Source organism: Rutilus rutilus, assembly GCF_951802725.1.
Source record: "Rutilus rutilus genome assembly, chromosome: 22".
Taxonomy (NCBI): Eukaryota; Metazoa; Chordata; class Actinopteri; order Cypriniformes; family Leuciscidae; genus Rutilus; species Rutilus rutilus.
Genome location: NC_140227.1, coordinates 27,926,500 through 27,949,053, shown reverse-complemented (window position 1 = coordinate 27,949,053; position 22,554 = coordinate 27,926,500). Strand labels below are relative to the sequence as shown.

Sequence of the window (22,554 nt, the reverse complement as noted above, 5' to 3'; positions counted from 1 at the left end):
ATAAAGCAAGGATTGTTATCACCAGCAACACCCCAAAAACACCCATCCCTGAAGCTGAATTCCTTTAGGGGAGACTGGGGATACCTCAATACAGGTTGGGGCAAGTTGTCACATGTTTCATGTGTTGACCTGTAGGTAAAAATCTACATAAAAGTAGCTTTTTGCACACCTAAAGCTGTTTTATAGTAATAAAATTACACAATTTAATGTGACTGAATCAACCTGACTGCTTATCTGTACTGTTATAGAAATGTTTTAAGTCTTTAAGCTAAAAAAAAAAAAATCTGAATAAACAAGTTAGTTAGCATTCTCACCCTTTTTTTTTATCTCTACCTTGAAAAAGGTGGCATTTCTCAGACCTGCCCCGTCACATTCATTAAATGTCTCTGTCAAAGAGCCGAGGTCATTTGATGCTTATAACGCAACAATTGTGCCTCAGAGATTACAATACACAGTTTATGTGTTTTTGTGTGAAATCATGAAAGTGTGAAAGAATTTGCCCTTTTCATCGGCTCTCGTGTAAGAAGTAAATATCGAGTGATATTTACATTTATTTGTCATTGTATAGGGAGGGTATTATTTATTGATTTATTTATTTTTTAAAAAGCAAATAAATCAATATTATTCCATAACACTGCACCTTAACATTTAGAGCATAAAAATGGTAATAGATGGATTACTCTGTGGCTGAAATATAATTAAACTCAAACTTTTGTGCAGTCAGAAGGCATTTCACCTTTACTACAGTATATTAACAGTGAAGTCACATAGCGCCACCTGCAGGCACTTTTATATGAGCCTATGAGCCTGACATTTGAAATATTAGTCCAAAAAAATATGGCCTGTAGAGAATGTAAACAATATCTAGCAATATCATTTCATATGTCATGTCTTAACATAGAACATGGTTAACTTACACATGGTCACACAATTCCTTCTATGGGATAGATATAATAATGTGGCAGTTTCTGTGCTCAAACTGTGTCATTTTGTATCAACAACCTCTCAGATTACACTCTATTCAAAAGAGAAGTTGGAAAAAAAAGAGGAAGTTCTCTTGCGGAACTCTTGAAAGTTAAAAGCAAAAAATGTTGAGCACATAATAAAAATAGCCTCTGTATTCACAATAACTGAGAACCTGTTATTGTTGGAAAATTCGAAATACTTAACAGTATAACTAAACAGATAAAAGAAACTTCTCAAATGCTGATAGAAAAAAAGATCAACAGTATCTATAGGCTACTCATAAAAGCTTTAAAACAAGCACAATGATTTATATCCTTTCATGTTATTCTATATCTTACCTTCTCAATTAGGGTAAACCTGTGACAAGTACCCTGGAAACCACAGAGAATCAGGCCGGTTTTGTCCATTGTTACATCACGTTAATGGGACTTTTAAGTGCACACAAATGTCGAACCCACGTCCAAGTTTTGCCCTTATGGAGGGTTCAAGAGACTCTGATTACAAACAGTGGGGGAGGTTTCTTCATCCGGTCAATAATAGCCAATCGCATGATGTGGACAGGAGTTTAAAGGCAGTGTGTGTTTCGAGGTCTGTTTTCTGAGCAGGTCATGATGGATCGAGCAGCTCTCAGACTGATTCTCTTGGGCGTCTTTCTCATCTCAGCCAGTTCACAACCTGTAAAGAAGGTGAGGGGCAACGCTCAAGATGTGAGCAATTAACATCTAAGGCAATGCATGTCTTTGGGGTACAAAATCAGATAAAAGCAAAGTTAACCAAAGCCTATACATTTCTAAGCCTCTAAATTATCAACATGATCAAAACTTTGCTAGAAAATCTGCATAATCTACTTACTACATATGCCTTCTGCCCTGTGATTAATAGCTTATACCCTTTTTAACAAGTACAAGGCCTTTTAGTTTAATTATAAAATTGTCTTTTAGCTGTGAACTCTTTAATGAGAGTAGCTTAAGCATAACTTTTATATTGATTTTAATCTTTCAAGACGAACATTTATTGGACGGAAGAAACGTAGGTTTTCTTGTTTATCAATATATTATTTATTAGAAAAATTATGTTAAAATGTATAAAATACAACAGGCTTTTGAGTATTGTTTATTTGTACATCTCTCAATCATCATTGTATTGCACTGCATTATTTATTTATTTTGCCCCACAATTAAAACTACAAACCTTTGATCATAAAACTAAGTATTTAAATATTATCTAAGACATATTATTGGGAGACATGATCAATGACAACTGATATTTATATGCATTTCAGGTACTATACTGTTATAAAGATTGATTTACATTACATCGGAACTTCAGCATTTTGGACATAAATATTGACATCTGCACCAAATTGCATATTTTCTAATCAGTTTGGGTCTCTGAATAAAGTTGATTGTGTGTTTTATTTCCATATGGGCCATAAAAACCCTGTATTAAATATATGATACAAAACACAAAACACATATGCACGCTTTCTAATACTTTTCTCATGTTTTGTCTAGGTTCAGTAAAAAAATATATTTTTTAGACTATTATTTTATGTTAGGCTTTAAACTGATTAAATACCTACCTTTGAGATGAAGATCTAGGTGAACCATATATTTGTTTACATTTTTTATGTGGTAAGATGTGATTGACCTACCGTTCAGTCAAACCGTAGGCTATTTTCGTATTTTCTTTCAGTCCAAAGGCCTTTTCTCTAAGTCATAACGAGTAGTAGCTTATGTTTGCGCAATCCCACGCAATTGTGTTCCACTACGCTGCTTTTTAACTGTCTTCTAGGTTAATATACGCTATAGGCTACTCAGTGTTTGTCCGTCGCGTCTCACGCATGAGATTTTGAGACGCCATGTCATGTTCAAGTATTACGCGCTCAGTGTTTCAGTTTCAGTGTAGGCTATAGTATACTATGACCAGCACATCACTGCGAAGCCCCTGAAACGTTTTCTCGGGGGAGCTCAAAAGCATTGAGTTAGGCTATTATTTTTCCTCCCATCTCATATTTTTTTCCACCACCGACATGTCCCCTTAGGGGATCCGTATACAGCTACAGCAAATAAATAAATAATTTAATACATGCACATGAAAAATGTATTTAAGTTAAAATGATTAGCATCTTACATGTGTATGGGGTGATAATGTGACATTTAGCATTGACATGGGCAACAGGCAGCAAATATTAGGAAATAGGCTATACCTCAATTGTCCCAGAATACCACATACTAAATAAACATATTTTAAGAGTAGGCTACCTTCTGGTGTCTTTACAGAAACAAAATGTGGATATATACAGCTTCTACATTAACTCCACGGTCACCAGTCGCTACGCCACAACCGTCATCACAAGCCGTGTGGCGAACACAGTGAATGAATCTCAAGAGATCCAGTTTGAGGTCAAGATACCCAAGAATGCCTTCATCAGCAAATTCAGAATGTAGGGAAATTCAATCCTCTTAAACATAAAAATGTCTGAAATTCAGCAAATCTATAAAGACAAAACTAGCAAGCTAATTTTGAAGTCTGTTTAATGTGTGTGAGGCTTTTCTTTTCTCCATAGGACCATAGAGGGGAAGATATATGATGGTGTTGTGAAGGAAAAGCAGGAAGCTCAGCAACAGTACAGTCGAGCAGTATCTCGAGGAGAAAGTGCTGGACTGATCAAGTACTGGACATTAAAAATAAATAGGTCCATGAAATGTGTTTTTATAGCATGTTTAGTAATATGCTGGAATTAATTTCTATTTCAGATCTGTTGGAAGGACTTTAGAAGACTTTAAAACTTCAGTGACGGTGGCTGCTTTTAGTAAAGTGACTTTTGAGTTGACTTACGAAGAACTGCTAAAGCGTCGCCTTGGCAAATATGAGCTACTCATCAATGCCCAACCAATGCAGCCGGTGGCGGACTTCAAGGTAGGAGAAGAAACAAAGAGGGAAATAGATCATCAATTATGCTGGATAAAAAGATCATATTTATTTTACTCACTTTAGATAGATGTACACATACAAGAGAAACCAGGAATTTCCTTCCTGGAGGTGAAAGGAGATTTGAGCACCGATGATCTGGCCAATGCCATCAAAACCACCAGAGCAGACAAAGACGTAAGAGCTTAAAATGAGGGGTAAAACACTCAGCTTAAATGTTCTCATTATGATACTACACTTCAAACAAAGTTACCAGATGACCAAACTGATCATTTCAGGCATGGGTGACCTTCTACCCCACTCGAGATCAACAGACCAAGTGTAAAAGCTGTGGAGAAAATGGACTGAATGGTGACCTGTTAATAACTTACGATGTCGAGAGACCAAATCATAAAGGAGAAGTCATGGTACGTTTTTCAATAACACACTTTACGACAGTAAAATAAATTTGCCAAAGGATTTTGAAAGACTGACTATGTAAAAAGACATGAATGATATTCAGAATGTACTTTTGTTTTCTCTCAGGTATCAAATGGTTACTTTGTCCACTACTTTGCACCCTCTGATGTTCCACGTATTCCCAAAAATGTGGTTTTTATCATTGACCGGAGCGGTTCTATGAGTGGCAGGAAAATACATCAGGTAAATGTCAACGTCAAGTTCAGCCAAATCAGTTAAAAGGAAATAACAAGAAATGCATTTTTATGGCAAAACCCTTGAAGGACATTTTTGAAGGATCTTGCAGCATTGTGCATTTATACTGTATGTTAAAATAAGGATTTATGTATTGAAATCATTGTGGAGAATAACTTAAAGAAAGTGTGTTTCTTTAGACTCGTTTGGCACTGCTAAAGATTTTAAGTGATCTTGATGAGGATGACCACTTTGGACTGATCATCTTCGACAGTGAAATTGAAACATGGAAAAATGAACTCCTGAAAGCTACCAAGGAAAACCTGGAGACTGCTAAATCTTTTGTGAAGGAGATCAGAGATAGAGGAAGTGAGTTCCTAACTCTAAATGGGGAGTTAGAAAGTTGTACCTCAATGTGACACAACTATGTTTGTTCTTCCTTTAGCCACAGACATAAACGCTGCAGTTCTAGCAGGAGTGGACATGATCAATCGACATCCACGAGAAGGAACCGCCTCCATCCTGATCCTGCTGACTGATGGAGATCCCACTTCAGGCACAGATTCACTGACAAACACAAGCTAATGTGTTTTATCCTAACACTAGTTCACTCAGTGTAATTAAAGACATGTTAATAAAAGGTTTTAGATCTAATTAAAATAAATGTAGGACCAGTGACCAATTTAGTTCTTGACTTTGTCAGTGAGAGAAAGGAAATATGAAATTGCCCAATGCATCCATTGCTTTTTGGTCACTCAAAAATGATGAGTATAATGTTTGAAAATTTTCAAGCATGTCCTGACTTATTATTCCTCTCTAACAGGTGAAACTAACATAGAGAGGATAATGGCCAATGTGAAACAGGCAATTGGTCTAAAGTTTCCCCTCTATTGTCTTGGTTTTGGATATGATGTTAACTTTGACTTCCTGACAAAGATGTCACTGGAAAATGGTGGAGTTGCTCGCAGGATTTATGAAGATTCGGACGCTGATCTACAGCTGCAGGTGAACGACAGAGAATCAGCTGTGAATTCATCCTCAGTGCTTATCTGTTCTGTGTTTCAATGCATTTAAACCCTTTATTTCGGTTTGTACGGTAGGGCTTCTATGACGAAGTTGCCGTCCCTCTCCTCACTGATATTCAACTTAAATACACAGGAGGGACAAACCTTACCAAGACTAGCTTTAGCCTGTACTTCAACGGCTCTGAGATTGTGGTATCGGGACAAATCACAGACAACAGTGTGGAGAGTTTCACCACTGAAGTCATTGCAGTATCAGTAAGATCATCATGGTGCTTTACAATATATCAAATTGGTAGGGATTGAGTGGGCTGTTTTTTTCTTGGCAGTCTCAACCGAGGTCATTATACTGGATATTTGGATAATTGATGATCAATTGTTTAAGTGTTTGAAATAATGGTCACTTTGTTTTCAGAGAAAGTTATTGATGAAATTAATAATGACTGCATTCCTGATGAAAATGTTCACTAGTATATTTATTTCTGAGCAGAAAGGCAGTAATGTGACGTATCATGAAAGTGTAACGGCAAAAGACCCCAGTGATGTCCCGCCTGAGAATGAGGATTTCATGCCGAGACTGTGGGCCTACCTTACAGTGAAGCAAATTCTGGAAAGACAGTAAGTTTATTTACATATATAAAGTACATACTAATGTAAACAACTGTCACATCATAGGACAGTTTGAGGCCAATAACACACCATTTTACAGATAGATCTTCTTAACATTGCTTGTGTCAGATTCATTATCCCAAGCATATACCAAAATATGCCTGGATGGAGGAATATGCCTGCAATATGGAATCAAACTGATCTGTCTATCTGTGTTCTCTCTGCATTTCTGTCTCAGAGTGCTTCTTAAAGGACAGGAGAAAGAGGATGAAAAGAAAGAAGCTCTCAAACTCTCCCTGAAATACCAGTTTGTCACCTCCCTCACCTCTATGGTCGTCACGAAGCCACAGGAAGATGAAGTGGAAGTTGCCGACAAACCCGAAGAGGGAGGAGAGGCACCCAATGAAGACAGATCTACATCTTATGGTACAATAATGGGACAAATGGATGTTGGTAAGAACTGAGAAATTAACTAACAATGTTGACCTTTTGACTAAGGAATCCAACTCTGTTGGGAAAAAAAGGATGTTGATTTAAAAAGTGACATCTTTCTCATTATTATTTTATTAGCAAACTTCCCTATTGAAGAAGCGTCTGTACTGTGCAAGTTATAAAATGATGAACTAACAGTAAAAAGATTTTATAAGTGGTCAGAACTGTATCGACACATAATAGTTGTTCCCCAAATATGTCCTAAATGTCCTAAAATAAGCATGTCTTACCTCTTGAATTTGTTTTTTATTCCAGCCGCACCTAACTCGTGGGCCATTGGTATGGCAAATTATTTTCTCCTTTATTTAAAAAAATCTTATTTTATTTGTTGTGTTTTTTTTTAATTACTATTATTTATTTAGTGTTCTTTATTTCATAGGTAAAATGTACAGTCGTTTTCATGATTCCTTTCTCTATGGTAAGTTAAAATATTTTTCTTCTTGAAGTAAAACAGTTTCATTTTTATTTCATTTACTGGAGTGTTTAGTATGTTAAAATAAATGTAAAATGCTAAAGGGAGTTGTTAGTTACGATGCACAACACAACCCCTTCAGCTGTGATCGTATTCATTTTATTAAAAAAGGTTATTATTAAGGAAACCATTTTAATGAAGTGGCATATTACTTATAGAAGATACAGCACTTGGCATAGCAATGCATTGCATTGAAATAGACGTATTACAGGTGTTATTAGCACGACTGGAATGCTGCATTGACCAATCAGATGAGGATTTGACAGTTCACGGTTTTCTGGGAGATTAATTGTGGGAGTGCATTAAAAATGAAAAATATTTCAGTCATGCTCACAATGTGAAAATGTTCCTTCTTTTCAGATGAGGTTTATGCACTGCCGACTTGTAAGTTTTTCAATTTACAGTATTTTATGTTTTTTACTTGCATTTATTTAGTCTTAGACTCATAAGTAGACTATAGACGGCCTTTGTAGGCTACAAAATCATGATAATAATTTTGGTTTCTTATTGGTTATCAATAATAAAGACACCCATACTTTGTTAAAGAAACACTCCACCGTTTTTTCATATTAAACTATGTTATTCCCTTAACTAAGATGAGTTGACACATACCTCTCTCGTCTCAGTGCGTGCACTCACTCGCTCTGGCGCGCGGCGACACTTTGATAGCACTTAGCTTAGCCCAGTTCATTCATTAGGGACCAAACAGAGATGAAGTTAGAAGCGACCAAACAAAATTGGTGCCAATTACACACGTCACCTTTAAAAACAAAGACTAAATATACAGTAATGAATTAAGTATGTGGATTGAATTAATGAATTAAGTACCAGGCAACATTTTTCCAGTCTTCAACTGTCCAATTTTGGTGAGCTCGTGCAAATTGTAGCCTCTTTTTCCTATTTGTAGTGGAGATGAGTGGTACCCGGTGGGGTCTTTTGCTGTTGTAGCCCATCCGCCTCAAGGTTGTGCGTGTTGTGGTTAGAAGCGACCAAACAAAATTGGTGCCAATTACACACGTCACCTTTAAAAACAAAGACTAAATATACAGTAATGAATTAAGTATGTGGATTTACATCTTTTTTTTTTATCTTTTTTTTTTAGTAGGCCCAGCAGACGTAGAAGTAATGTTTACAACTGAGTTCCCTGAAGTGCAAGGTACTGTAGATAAACATTTTTCAAACTCATTTATTTGTTTTGTGAGCACCTATTTTACAAAATAATCCTGGTATTCACACTCCAAAAGTTCGTAGCAACCGGTTCCTGCTGCCTTCTGCTGGTCAGTCTAAGCCACTTTGTTTTGACGTTCCTGTTCCTCACAAACTCAAACTGCTACATGATTCTGCTTCAGGTCAGACATTATGAGCTGTTTGTTCTACATGTGAATCTTTTTAACAGGCTATTGGTCTTATAGTGATATTTTCTGTGCATCCTAGAGTTCTTTATGAATGGAGAGTCTTTGAGTGAACAAAATGGATTTCATCAAATTGCTTTTCATTACAAAACTAACCATCACTTGACAATAAGCACAAAGTGTATCAGTTACCGAAATGGACAGGATGATGTGCAGTTTTTGTGGGGCCAGACACCGACCCAACATGATACAGAGGGGTATAGGCCTACTATAGAGCTTCACAGCATGCACTGTCAATGACAAAAACGACCCTTACAAAAAAGAAGTTTACTCAAGTGTGCTATTAGTATACTTCTTTTAAACTAGAAAATAAAAAAGTGTACTTTCAGTCTACTTTTTATGTACTTGTCAGAAATATCCTCAAAATTACACTTAAGTATATTTACTTATACTGACAGAAAGGTGTAAGTATATTTGGCCAATACTTGTACTCAATCTTTTGATCGAGATATACTTAAAAGTGTAATTAAGTATTCTAAGTGTACTTGGCTTGTAGTTGTGTTTACTCTTTTGATTGAGCAGCCTATTAAATACTTTTTTCACATAATTTTACAAACCATTGTATGCACACTTCAGAATCTCACAGGAATAAGTAGGCCTACTAGTCTGTAGGTCACCCAGTAGCCTACTTTTTGCCTACTCTTTAATGAGAACTGTGAATTCGGACATACTTCTTTTGGCACATAGCCTACTGTTTTTCGCCTACTAGCCTACACTCACCTAAAGGATTATTAGGAACACCATACTAATACTGTGTTTGACCCCCTTTCGCCTTCAGAACTGCCTTAATTCTACGTGGCATTGATTCAACAAGGTGCTGAAAGCATTCTTTAGAAATGTTGGCCCATATTGATAGGATAGCATCTTGCAGTTGATGGAGATTTGTGGGATGCACATCCAGGGCACGAAGCTCCCGTTCCACCACATCCCAAAGATGCTCTATTGGGTTGAGATCTGGTGACTGTGGGGGCCATTTTAGTACAGTGAACTCATTGTCATGTTCAAGAAACCAATTTGAAATGATTCGAGCTTTGTGACATGGTGCATTATTCTGCTGGAAGTAGCCATCAGAGGATGGGTACATGGTGGTCATAAAGGGATGGACATGGTCAGAAACAATGCTCAGGTAGCCCGTGGCATTTAAACGATGCCCAATTAGCACTAAGGGGCCTAAAGTGTGCCAAGAAAACATCCCCCACACCATTACACCACCACCACCAGCCTGCACAGTGGTAACAAGGCATGATGGATCCATGTTCTCATTCTGTTTACGCCAAATTCTGACTCTACCATCTGAATGTCTCAACAGAAATCGAGACTCATCAGACCAGGCAACATTTTTCCAGTCTTCAACTGTCCAATTTTGGTGAGCTCGTGCAAATTGTAGCCTCTTTTTCCTATTTGTAGTGGAGATGAGTGGTACCCGGTGGGGTCTTCTGCTGTTGTAGCCCATCCGCCTCAAGATTGTGCGTGTTGTGGCTTCACAAATGCTTTGCTGCATACCTTGGTTGTAACGAGTGGTTATTTCAGTCAAAGTTGCTCTTCTATCAGCTTGAATCAGTCGGCCCATTCTCCTCTGACCTCTAGCATTAACAAGGCATTTTCGCCCACAGGACTGCCGCATACTGGATGTTTTTCCCTTTTCACACCATTCTTTGTAAACCCTAGAAATGGTTGTGCGTGAAAATCCCAGTAACTGAGCAGATTGTGAAATACTCAGACTGGCCCGTCTGGCACAAACAACCATGCCACGCTCAAAATTGCTTAAATCACCTTTCTTTCCCATTCTGACATTCAGTTTGGAGTTCAGGAGATTGTCTTGACCAGGACCACACCCCTAAATGCATTGAAGCAACTGCCATGTGATTGGTTGATTAGATAATTGCATTAATGAGAAATTGAACAGGTGTTCCTAATAATCCTTTAGGTGTGTATATAGTAGGGAAGTGTGCAATTTTGCATGCTTGTTTTACGGTAGGGGGCGCTATTACGCATCTTCTGAAAGAGTACCGAATCTCTGGATCAAAACACAGGGGAAGAAACAAAGCATTGCTCATGCACATGTTAAAAAGCGATCATCAACATTAATTAAAAAGCAAATAAATCAAAACTGTCATACCGAATGAATGACGACCCAGGACGAGTTACAGGACTGTGGAAGCGTTGGGGTGTCAATAAGTGAGCTACTTTCTAATGTTTTGATCATCATTCTGAATCTGATCTGGAGTCTTTGACAATAACGCGATTTTCTCAGCTTTTTGTTTAAAATGTTAATGGGAACCTTAACATAAAAAAATAGCGGGGAAAGAGTTAAAGCACATTTAAAGGTATATTTCAAGTATAAAAAATAATACCTAAATAGGAACATAGTAGTATAGCTACTTAAAGTGGAAAAATAATAGTTATAAATAGTAAGTTATAAGTATGATGTTGAGTACTCTTAAGGAAAACTTACAAGTAGGTCATTGAGAGTATACTTCAAAGTTTACTTTCATAAACTAAAAAATGTGCTACAAGTATTTAACTAGGTTACCTATAAGCTCACTAGTAGTTTAATTGCAGTATGAAAAATGTACAAAATACAAAAAAGGCAAATTAAGTCCCAAGAAGTTTTGAAATAGTACACTTAACTAGTACATTGATATTAGTATACTTACTTACTATATAAAGTATACTTAAAATATACTTGAACATTACTTAAAGGTACAATATGTAAGAATTTTGCATTAAAATATCCCAAAATCTCAAGGCCAGTGTTATATATTTTGTTAAGTTGATTACTTACAATATCCCAAATGTTTCCAACTATTTTTAAATCGTGAGAAAATTGCGATTTTAACCAAGGAAACGGGGCGTTAGAGCAGGGGGAGCTGGGAGTCGCCAGTCAATTGCGTCATATCCGCGTTACCCTCGGTTTCCGCTAGTACTGCGTGGAGTCCTGGACAAATGCGGAATTTGTAGTTGTAGCGTCTATCAAGCAACAAACGTTAGCTTGTTTCTTGCAGTCGTTATGGAACACAATTATTCTTTACCGATTGCAGCTGGTTCTGTCGACAAAGCATGCTTAATTTAATATTTTCCAAATGTAGCATTCGGTAATAGTTATGTTTATGTAAGGGAAGTATTATTGCTTTAGATTTTTGTTTAGTTTATTGACATTGTTTATCACGTCTGGTGTTTATGGCCATGTAAATAAACATAGCATGTGTTATACATAAAGATTAATCAGTATTTTGGCAAATGATGTGGGTATGTTCGAAAGTACTTTTACAACAATTGTTTAGAACACGTAAAACTGCGCCGCGTTATCACAACAATGAATTCGACATAACGTCCCCTTGGAATTATAAGGTTCTATCTGACATTTTTGTCAAAATTTAGTTATTCACATATTCTTATTCTGTGACCACTTCTTTACATTATGTGATGTTGTTTTTTAAGTTGTGTACATTTTGGAACTTTTTATTTAGAAAATAAAAAGGTTCTTTCTACACAGTCGAATGGAATGCAAAACTTTAAAGCTCAATATCTCAAAACTGCTCAGAACGCAGATAGAACCATATAATTCCAAGGGGACGATAAGTTACAGTAACATCTATGATAACCAATTTAGTATTAAACCTTACTTTTCTTGCGGTTAATTCATTTTAATGAAATAAAAGTGTGATGAGGTACAAGAGTCAGGAAGGAAGAAGACAGGGGTCGGCGTGACTGGGACTTTATTAAAATAAAGCAAAACAAACAAAAGTCGCGCACAACGCGCATTCACCGTGGCAACCGCGACGGCACAAAACAGTTCAAAAATGAGAGCTCGGATCCACCGGTTTTCTTTCTCTGCGTCCAATTTTTTCTTCAGTCTCTCACGTTCCAGCGCGCGGCTTATAAGCGGTCTCTCCACGCCGATCACTGCAATAAGACACAGGTGTTCGTCATTTGCACTTGACCTACTTGCGTCCTGCTCGTCTCTTCTCTCTCCAATTACAGACCGCGCTGAACCACGCCCCCCTCGCCACAAAAAGCATGTCATTAAACGCAACATTTATAAAAATAGAACTTAGCCTAATTCATGAACATGATTTTTCGATTCCCTGTCTGAATGATTTACATCCACGGTGGAGTTTAAAACGACAGTTCCCATCATTGCACGCTCCTTCACATCGTCATCAAGCTACGCCGTTGTTGTTGTTTGGAATGTAGCGAAAAAATTCTTGCATATTGTACCTTTAAGTATAGGCCTACTTATTTTTTGTAAGGGAATATACGAGTATTTTACTGAATCTTCTGCTTATTAACTTTTATCTGTTTGTCAACAGTTTTATTGAGATACAATAGAGGCGGAATTCACTCATGATTTGCTCTGTATCAACAGTGTGTCTCTGGTTGTACTTGATAAAGAAATGAACATCACCATGGGAAATATTGGTGTTGTTATTCTTCTTCAAAAGAAAGATGAGGTCATGTTTTTGTGGCCTGCCATGTGGGAATATCCAAAAGATGTCAACTTGACAGGCATTTTAGGTAAGAAAGCAAATCACTGTCTAAACATTATTTTTCATCTCTTGGCTCTTACCAATACTGAAGTAAGCTGCAACAGTAGATCATGGTGCACATTAATAACCTTTAATCTGTCAACCATTTCAGAAGAACAATGTGACTATGTTCAGAATAAAAGCATGCTTGTTCTTACTATTGCTGAAGTATATAGTACATATATACACTCTAAAAAATGCTGGGTTAAAAACAACCCAATTTGGGTTATTTGGCAACCCAGCGCTGGGTAAATATTGGACAGAACACATGCTGGGTTATTTTGACCCAGCAGGTTGGGTTTTTATACATTAACCCATCTGCTGGGTTGTTTTTAATCAGTGCTGGGTCAAACAACCCCCATGCTACAGGTTATTCATTTTAGATAATAAAAAAAAAAAAAAAAAAAAAAACACAAATATTAATAATAACACTACTGTTTATTGATTCAATTAAAGTGTTTATTCCAGGAAATTAATATAATCATAAATACATTCATGTTAAAAAAAACAGTTAGACATCTGCAACATAAACGGAGGCCCACAAAAATCATTTGTGCTAAAATGTTGGTATGTTAAAAGATTATAAAATGGTAAGATTCTCAAAATTCAAAACTCTGCACTTATAAACTGTAAAATAGCCTATAGCTAAAGATTCTCTTCACAAAGAATACAATAAAAAACACATAAGTACATACATTGCAATTCATTTTAAATAAGCAATCATTTAATCCTGTGTAGCAAAATAAAAACATGAAACTCTATACCTATAAACTGCAAAATAGCCTAGCTAAAAATGATCTTCACAAAAAGATAAAAAAAAATAAAAAATAAAAAACTGAGTCAACTGTTCCAGAGTTTCCCCATTCACCAAAAAACTGTCCAGCCATTCCAAGCTCCAAGACAAAGGGGAAGGGTTTTGCTTCTCTCTGCCTTTCCAGGTAAAGCACCATGTTGGTTCCAGACTAAATGAGGGAAAGACAATATCAGACACAGATAATTATTTAAAAGTGTGTCTTAGGTTTTCATAAGAGCCGTCTTAAATTAGTTAAATACCGTCTTAAATTAACTTAAAGAATTAGTTCACCCCAAAATATAAATTTCCTAATAATTTACTCACCCCAATGCCATCCAAGATATCCATGTCTTTCTTTCTTCAGTGGAAAAGAAATTAAGTTTTTTTGAGGAAAACATTTCAGTATTTTTCTACACAGAATGGACTTAAATGGCAACCAACTATTGTGGGATTGTGTAGAGACTCTGAAGCTGCATTAAGACTGACATTTGAACCTTCTTTGAACATTGGGATAGTTGGTTGCCATTTAAGTCCATTCTGTGTAGAAAAATACTGAAATGTTTTCCTCAAAAAAACTTAATTTCTTTTCCACTGAAGAAAGAAAGACATGGATATCTTGGAAGACATTGGGGTGAGTAAATTATTAGGAAATTTTCATTTTGGGGTGAACTAATCCTTTAAAGAGTTGTGAGAAAATGAAATGCGTGTCAGATCCAAGCAGCAATAACCATAAACGATTAAAACGATTTATCGTGCAGCCCTACAAACAGGTGTAAAGAAATGAGCCTGCTCTTTTTGTCCCATTGTTTTACTTACCGGTTGTACATCAATGAATGAGGTTCTTGCCTCTTGAATAGTTGGCCGAAAGGTTTTGTGGCCAATCTTGTACACAGGCGGGGGAAGAATGACAGGCAGGATTGTAAGTGCTAGTATGCCTTTGGAATCTAAGAATAGAAAAATGGCAAATTAGAACTTGTTCGTTCATCAGCTTTTAAATTATGCGAAGTGCATTTCTAACTAAGGTCAACTTAGAATGAGTGAAATTAGCTTAAATATATAACAGTTAAATATGTACTCTGGTAATCTGAAAACATTTAGTGTTATTAAAGGTATAGTTCACCTTAAAATGCTAATTTACTCACCCTCATGTCAAATTTACTCGCCTCATTTACTCACCCTCACGTTGTTCCAAACCTGTACAAGTTTCTTTCTTCTGCTGAACACAAAAAGATTTTTTAAAGAATGTCAGTAACAAGATAGTTGACGGTAGCCACTGACTTCCATAATAGGAAAAAAGTACTATATAAGTCAATGGCTACTGTTAACTGTTTTTTTAAATATCTTCTTTTGTGTTCAGGAGAAGAAAGTCATTCAGGTTTGTAATAACATGAGGGTGAGTAAATGACGACAGAATTTTCCTTTTCAGGTGAACTATCCCTTAAAGCAGTGCTTCTCAAACCCGTCCTTGGGACCCCATACCACTGCACATTTTGTATCTCTCCCTCATTTAACACACCTGATTCAGCTCATTAGTACAGACTGCAAAATTTAAATTGGGTGTCTGATGAGGGAGACATCCAAAATTATGGGGATATATTGAGAACCACTGCCTTAAACCAAGAAAGGGGCAAACAAGCAAGTCTATCTATGAAATTACACTGACAACGACTAGGCACAGAAGTGGTACCCTATGCCAGCCCTACAATATAACTGATTTAAATTCACCCTACATGGTTTGACATTAAGTCTTTGTCATGTGCTTGTACTTTGGACAAGTAAATTGGCCATTCATGTTTTTGAGCTTATTGTGAATGGTGTAGCAAACTCTGTTAAGGGTTAGGGTTGGCACTGGATGCAACTGTGAAAAAAAGATTACCTACAAAGAAAGAGAATTTGAAATGCAAAATTGTTCATCACATATTTACCAGCAATTTTCCAATGAGGCACTCAAGATTCCAGTTGAGGAGTTTTTGTTGAACAAAAATGTCCATTGCTGTAAAAGAAAAGAAGGAAACATCTGATTAGTAATATCTTTACAAAGTTAGTATGTCTTATACAATGCTTTTAAAATAAATGTTTATGCTGGCTCCAGTTAATTTAAAAAATATATATATAAATAATTTTTATGAATCATTACTTAATTAAAAAATAAAATAAAAAAAATAGACAAAATAATTTTTAACAGCTTAATTAACTATTAATAATTCACAAGACTGTAAACAGAAGAAATGTTAATTTTGTGGATAATTAAAAAAATATTTTATAAAATCACCTGTAGATATTTCATAGAATATTTTTTATTCATTCCAATGTATTAGTCTATCGGTAAAACAATCGCCTGAGGGCATTGCGCCCATTGACTTATTTGATTGCAGTTTCAAGATAAGTAAAAATAATAAATAAATGTTGTTAATGTTTATTCTTACTGGCAGTTTATTTTTTTTTATTTTTTTATTCACGATTCAATGATCATCATAGTTATTTTAATGATTGTGAACCAAATTGCATGACAAACCAAAATAATAAATTGTATTAGGCTATTTAATACATAAGCTTGGTTCCTCCTAAGGTTTTTTTTCCTCTCCATTCTGTCACCTGATGGAGTGTGGGTTCCTTGCCACTGTTGTCTCTGGCTTGCTTAGTTAGGGGCACTTAATTTTCAACAATATTATTGATTTAATTGCACTGACAATATCAGATGAGAACTGAACTGAACTGAATGACTTTTTTTCAGAGCCGGTTTAAGACCAAATTGTACTTCAGTAACTACTTTGGTTATCTTTACATAGTTTCTGAACGTAACTGAAGTGCAACACTGAACTGACTTCAAATGAACAATGACAGTTTTTGATAAGAATTGTACAGAGCTGGACGATGACATCACTGTTTTCTGCAGAAATGCTTAGCCAAATTGAACTAAGGCGCACGCACCCAAACACAGAGAACATACTGCAGCATAATAAAATATTTTATGTAAAGCTACCTTTCGAAAATGACTAACAAAAACAGTTAAATAATAGGTAACGTTAGACTTACAGCTTATTTAGCATATCCAGCCACTAGCCAGTGACGTTACACTGCATCCATCCAACACCGCCGAGTCAAGTAACCCGCAACATTTCTGGAGATAAAACAGACACCAACAACTGTACTTAGACATTGTGACCGTGTTATAACTGGAATAATTGATGACAGACCGTGTAAAAATAATAATGATATGTGTAACGTAACGTTAGCATAACGGTCGTTAGTTCGACAGACGCAAAATCTAGACTAGAGCATTTGGTCCGTCGTCAATAATTCATAGTTCATTTCAACATAACTTCTCGTTGACTTTCTGACTTCTTTGACTACGTTACTTTACGTTAGGATAGTTTTAATAAAACAGGGTTGCTCACCTTTACGCTCGCTCCTGCTTGAACCTCTCGTCCTCCTGTTGACGTAGTGATTTGAACAGTGTGGACAAAAGCGCGCGACTCGCGAGGAGGTAAGCGCTGGGTCAAAATTTCCAAAACAAACCCAAATGCTGGGTCATTGTCAGCTGATTACGGAGAAAATAACCCAGCAATAAAGTCAAAATGCTCAACCCAGCATTTGGGTTTAAAAAAGAACCCAGCATTTTTTAGAGTGTATATATATACAAGAAAGCACACTGTGCTGAGCTCTGTATCCCATAATGCAGTGCAACCTTACTCCCAAGGCTGTGCTTAACTCCACTTTTAGACACACACTCGCAAACTTCCCTAAGCTTTTCTTCCTGGGGGAATTCCTGCTGCCATTTTTAAGTGCGTTCAACTTCGTCAAGTGGGCAAGGGAAGTTTGGACAAACCCTCGACCCCTCAATTCTGACTTGGGGAGTGGTCTACTCATATGTACACTCCAGGCAGATCTATAAAACACAATGCAACATGATTGTGACATCACAGCAGATCACTCTTAATTAACCCCCACCCCACACAACTCTAGTGTATGATATTTTAGTTATTTTGACATTTAACTGCATTGTAGCTACCTTAAGCTGGCTGTTTTTTACACAGTTATAGTTTTTTTGTATAATTTTTTTATATTTTCACCAACAGCCCATACAGGCCTATAGAATGGTGCATAAAACTCGTGCAACGTAAGCAATGACGTACTGTATATCCAAGTGAATGAGATGAAGGGAAGATAGTGAGGGAAGGGCATACAAAAAGATAAACGCGGCCCAAGATGACAACTGGTAAAGGGTTTGAGGTCATATGACAAAATGTAGTAGACTATTGTTTGAAACCATGGAAAAAAGGCTAATGTTAGTAATGGCTACAGTGCATGTGATAAGCCATGTACAAAATATGTGAATTATACGAATATAAGAATGTCAGTGATCTTAATGTGTCTATTATGTACAGTGGTTAGCTAATAACTATTTATTGTTATTAAATTGATTGTTTTGGATAAATTGTTTTCATTGAACCAACACTGGTGACAAGTAACTATGTGTGGACGATCTTTAAGGAAAACCCAAAATTTCATATGAGGAGATTGAAGGATCACAAACACTAACTCTAAAGATAAGTGACAAGGAGGTGAAGACGTCTTTGTAAGTGATTACATTAATAAATACATACAGACTTCCATAAATCTGCATGTAGCTCATTTAAAATATGTACTGTGTTGCCCTTTATGGTTAATGTATAGTATTTAATGAAACTTGTGTCTTTAGGGAGACTGTCAGCGATTACAGACTTCATTCAACTCCTGTTCGAGAATGTTGGCTTGTACCGTTCCAGGCTGTGATGGAGGACGAGATTTCTAATTTCACTGTTAGTCAGCTGTAGCATTGACAAGAGTTGATAAACAATGTTTTTCCATATAGTTTTAAGCACAGTACATTTTTCAATGGTTCAATCCCATCTGGTCTAGTAATTGTTAAAACTGACTAAAGGGAGTATGGCATTGTCTGTGGCACTGCTTTCTCAAGATATATGTGAACAAATAAAAAGCAGTCAAATAACAGGTTTCCATTCAAGACTTGCTTATAATTGTCTAGTAAATTTTTAGCTTGATTTGCTTCTTTCTAAAATCCACTTCAGCCTTTCCTTGGGGTTAATCCAGTTTTTAATCACAGTACAATATTAAAAATAAAGGTTCAAAATGGGGGTTTTGCATAGAAGGACCAATCTGTGTGTACAGTTCTTAAAATATAAATTTTTCTTCCTTATAGCCTTCGTCCGAAAGCTTTAAAATGCTGCCTTTGGATGATGAATTCCAAGGTACGAAGGCTAGGCGCACATCTGAATCCAATGTTAGATTCAACATAGATAAATCCTTTACTGCCTTTGATAACTAAACCCACAATCCTTTGCGTTCCATTGTGTAACAGTTGAGCTAAAAAAATAAAGATGGCATCTGAAAATTGGGTGGTCAGTTTTGTGTAAATGTAAGTTTTTGACCAACGTTTTCCACTTTTTAAATTTTAGGATTGTAGTTATTAAATATTTACTTAGTTATCACCAAACCTCTATTTTGCTGTAGATCTTTAAACCGTTATGCTGCCTCAGAAGTCTGTTTTGAATCTGTTTTTTGAGGTACCTTCATGCGCAAACGTTGCCTGCAAAATCATTACCTGATAGGGCAGCGAAGCAACAAGTCAGCTGCCTAAGCTTTCTGACGCAGCCTTGGTGTAAAGAACGTTTTTCCAATGTAAAGAACCTTTTAGTTCCATGGTTCTTCATGGAACCATTGATGCCAATAAATAACCTTTCCTTTTAAAATCAAGTCAAACTACACCATCTTTTGATGAGCAAACCCTTTGAGAAGTCTGCAAATTAATTCTCAAAACATTAAAAGAATGTACAATGTATCCTATACAGTTGTTTGGTTCTTTAACATTTTCTGAGGCTCTGCAAATAAAAATGTTCCATTGAAATACCAGAAAACCATTGCTAACTCAAAAGGTAGTCCGAAATTCCTTGGTCATTGTGGCATCACTCATGGAAATGTTCTTTGTTTTACAAAGCAAAACACTTATTGTTAATGCCAGTACACAGTCATTCAAGTATGTAAACAACATATTTTATGGAATAAATCATGTTATTTGGTAACTCTTAAAAGGTCATTCCGGCATCCCATATATGGCTTTAGGAGGGTCTGTTTGCACAGCCTCCTCGAACCAGATCCATTAGTTCCTTCCTGAATTTCTCAGACATGAAAACATAAAGAATGGGGTTGGCCACTGTAGAAGACGTTGCCATGATGCGAGCAAAGGTAGCAAAAGGTCCAAAGTAAGGTAAAGGACCAACCGCATTGTCATCCTCAACTATTTGAGCGAACATCAAGCCGTAGGAAGGCAGCCAGCACAATGCAAACGCCAGCACTAACAGAGCAGACGTCTTGGTGACATGCACATGGTAGTGCTCCAAACGGTCAGTCTGAGTTGTGCGATCCCGCCTAGTGATTTTGAGAAAATGGTATATCTTGACATAGGCTATTACAATGATCAACAGCGGAAATGCAAAAGCCAGAAGGAAGTGGCACACTCCATATGCCAACTGGCTCTTGTCAGAAAGGAAATTAAAACATGCCAGGTCCTCACGAGCTTCAGGGTTGGCCGAGCCTGAAATCAGCGTCCTCCAAGCGAACTGAGGTGATGCCAAGACAACAGCTGGTATCCACAGTACACCTGCAATCACTGTTAAACGCCCCTCTCTGCGCCATCGATACGCTTTTGACTGATGAACCACGATGATGTACCGAGCAAAAGCCAAAGCGGCCAGCGTAAAGGCGCTCGCGGCTGTACACATCGCACTCAGGAAGCTGACTGACTTGCACATAAAGCTTCCAAACGGCCAGTGATGGGTTGCAATGGCAACTGTGTGATATGGAAGACAGGAAAGTAGGAGAAGGTCCGCCACACTTAACGACAGAAGAAGAACATCTGTGCCGTTTGCGTTTGTTTGCTGGAGTCCTCCTGTCCTTCCTTCACGTCCTCGCCGCATCGTACGACAGATGATGATGAGAACCAGGATGTGTCCCACTATCCCGGTCACCAGGATAAAGCTGTCAAATATAGGTACCAACACTCCCTCAACATCACTCGGTCCAGAACTGTTTGACTCAGTAGTCACGTTAACCATATTGGAGTGTCCAAGAGTTGACAACAATCTAACTTTGAGTGTAATTGGTTCTTAAATTGATTCTATCTTTAAAAATACTTTTACTCACTTGAAGCATCTGGACGTTTAACGAACATTTCCCCTTTCAAAGCTTCTCAGACCAGTGTTCAAACATTTCAAAACCATGTTCGGTTATACAATGTACATCATTATGCATTCTTGTAGTTTTGCGTGAGAACGCAGTGATGTCCAGAACTGATTGTACCGTACAGTAGTCAAGATAAAACGCTCTGGAATGCATCAATAGTTAATGATTGCAGCATGACTGAAAGAGCAGAAATACAGCTATTGGTTTAGTTCTCTCCGAGGAAATCAAAATATTGCTTGAAATCATTGTTAAATTGTCTTTTCATAGATATATTTCCTCTATTCCTTTTAAATATATGGCAGATCCGAAGCCAAAATGATGGCAGTTTTACTTGCCTCCAGATGCATTCAAAGAATTACTGGACTCTTCTTCTGACTTGAAGATCAGTGTAGCAAATTCAATGTCTATAAGCTCAGAGAATCAATCTTCCGGAACTCCAAAGGTATTATTCAAAAGATCTGGAGTGGCAATCCGTGCTTCAACGGAGACTTCAACAGCCGGAGAGGCAAGTCAAATGGCCTTTGACCTGACAGCAGTGACGCAACTCCTATAAACACGGAGCTTTGTTTAACCACTCATTTAGTGAATTGTCGAGTTTAGTCAATAGAGAAAACCTTCAACTTCTCTCTGTCGTTTCTTTCTATCACATGATTCTATGTTTCAGCCTGGGAGTTGAAAATGTCCATATAGCCTTGCAAGCAATGTTAAAATCTTATAATTGAATACATTTTTTCCATCCAAAAAGGAAAAAAATTGTCATAGTTCTACTTACGTTCATGTCATTCCAAACTTCAGAATCTTTGGAGCACAAAATAATATATTTTAAAGAAAGTTTTTGCCATACAATGAAAGTCAATGCATCGGGTTCAAAACACAATTGGAGCCCATTGACTTACATTATATGGACAAAAACCAGAGATTTTTAAAAAATATATCTTCGTTTACATTTTATTTTACAGTGTCCTTGTTACATATGTTACATGTAGTTACAATAGTAATACATTATGCATAATTGCATGAAACTAACCCTCAACCAAATCCTAACCCGATAGTAAGTACATGTAGTTAATTAATATTGTAAATAATATATAATAGTAATAGTATATGCTTACACTGTAACAATGACACCTTAAAATAAAGTTTAACCATATCTTCTTATATGTTATGCAGATTAAAAACAAATACAGGTTTGGAACAACATGATGGTGTGTAAATTATGACAGAATTTTCATGTTGCGGTTAACCAGCCCTTTACTTAATACTGAGAAACATGAGTTGTGTAATCTTGAATTTCCTTCAAGTTCCTTAAAAGCAAGTGTTACATTAAGTCATAAACTCAAGTTTACATGATCAGATAAGTTTAAAGCACAAGGGCAAAGGTTAAAGCATACAGATAAAGTGTCCCGCACATAACTTAGACTGTCTGTGTCTGCTGACTCATAAATACCAT

General features: G+C 36.7%; 2 protein-coding genes across 6 annotated transcripts; one reads left to right on the top strand and one right to left on the bottom strand.

The window, feature by feature from the left end:
• The first annotated feature begins 1,514 nt into the window (after positions 1 to 1,514).
• LOC311281801 (inter-alpha-trypsin inhibitor heavy chain H3-like) lies at positions 1,515 to 18,855 on the top strand. 4 transcript variants are annotated; one of them, XM_084395078.1, is made up of 22 exons: positions 1,521 to 1,652; positions 3,249 to 3,412; positions 3,536 to 3,640; positions 3,726 to 3,888; positions 3,967 to 4,077; positions 4,179 to 4,307; positions 4,426 to 4,542; positions 4,734 to 4,902; positions 4,979 to 5,089; positions 5,357 to 5,538; positions 5,634 to 5,813; positions 6,046 to 6,173; positions 6,403 to 6,617; positions 6,912 to 6,935; positions 7,036 to 7,074; positions 7,489 to 7,512; positions 8,231 to 8,284; positions 8,373 to 8,477; positions 8,563 to 8,737; positions 12,910 to 13,058; positions 18,357 to 18,441; positions 18,565 to 18,855. In XM_084395078.1, the coding sequence occupies exons 1-22, from the start codon at positions 1,575 to 1,577 to the stop codon at positions 18,677 to 18,679; spliced, it is 2,622 nt and encodes an 873-aa protein (XP_084251204.1). In that variant the 5' UTR covers positions 1,521 to 1,574; the 3' UTR covers positions 18,680 to 18,855. The 4 variants fall into 4 exon arrangements, 2 of the variants coding, with proteins under 2 accessions (XP_084251204.1, XP_084251203.1); XM_084395077.1 differs by having other exon boundaries at positions 1,521 to 1,673; XR_014625849.1 differs by lacking the exon at positions 8,563 to 8,737 and having other exon boundaries at positions 1,515 to 1,673.
• Positions 18,856 to 19,645: 790 nt separating this feature from the next.
• Positions 19,646 to 21,593, bottom strand: LOC311281802 (galanin receptor type 1). Of its 2 annotated transcripts, XM_084395080.1 has the most exons (2): positions 21,066 to 21,154; positions 19,646 to 20,900 (listed from the first exon to the last, which is right to left on the bottom strand). In XM_084395080.1, the coding sequence occupies exon 2, from the start codon at positions 20,837 to 20,839 to the stop codon at positions 19,982 to 19,984; it is 858 nt and encodes a 285-aa protein (XP_084251206.1). In that variant the 5' UTR covers positions 20,840 to 20,900; positions 21,066 to 21,154; the 3' UTR covers positions 19,646 to 19,981. The 2 variants fall into 2 exon arrangements, with proteins under 2 accessions (XP_084251206.1, XP_084251205.1); XM_084395079.1 differs by having other exon boundaries at positions 19,646 to 21,593.
• Positions 21,594 to 22,554: the final 961 nt, after the last annotated feature.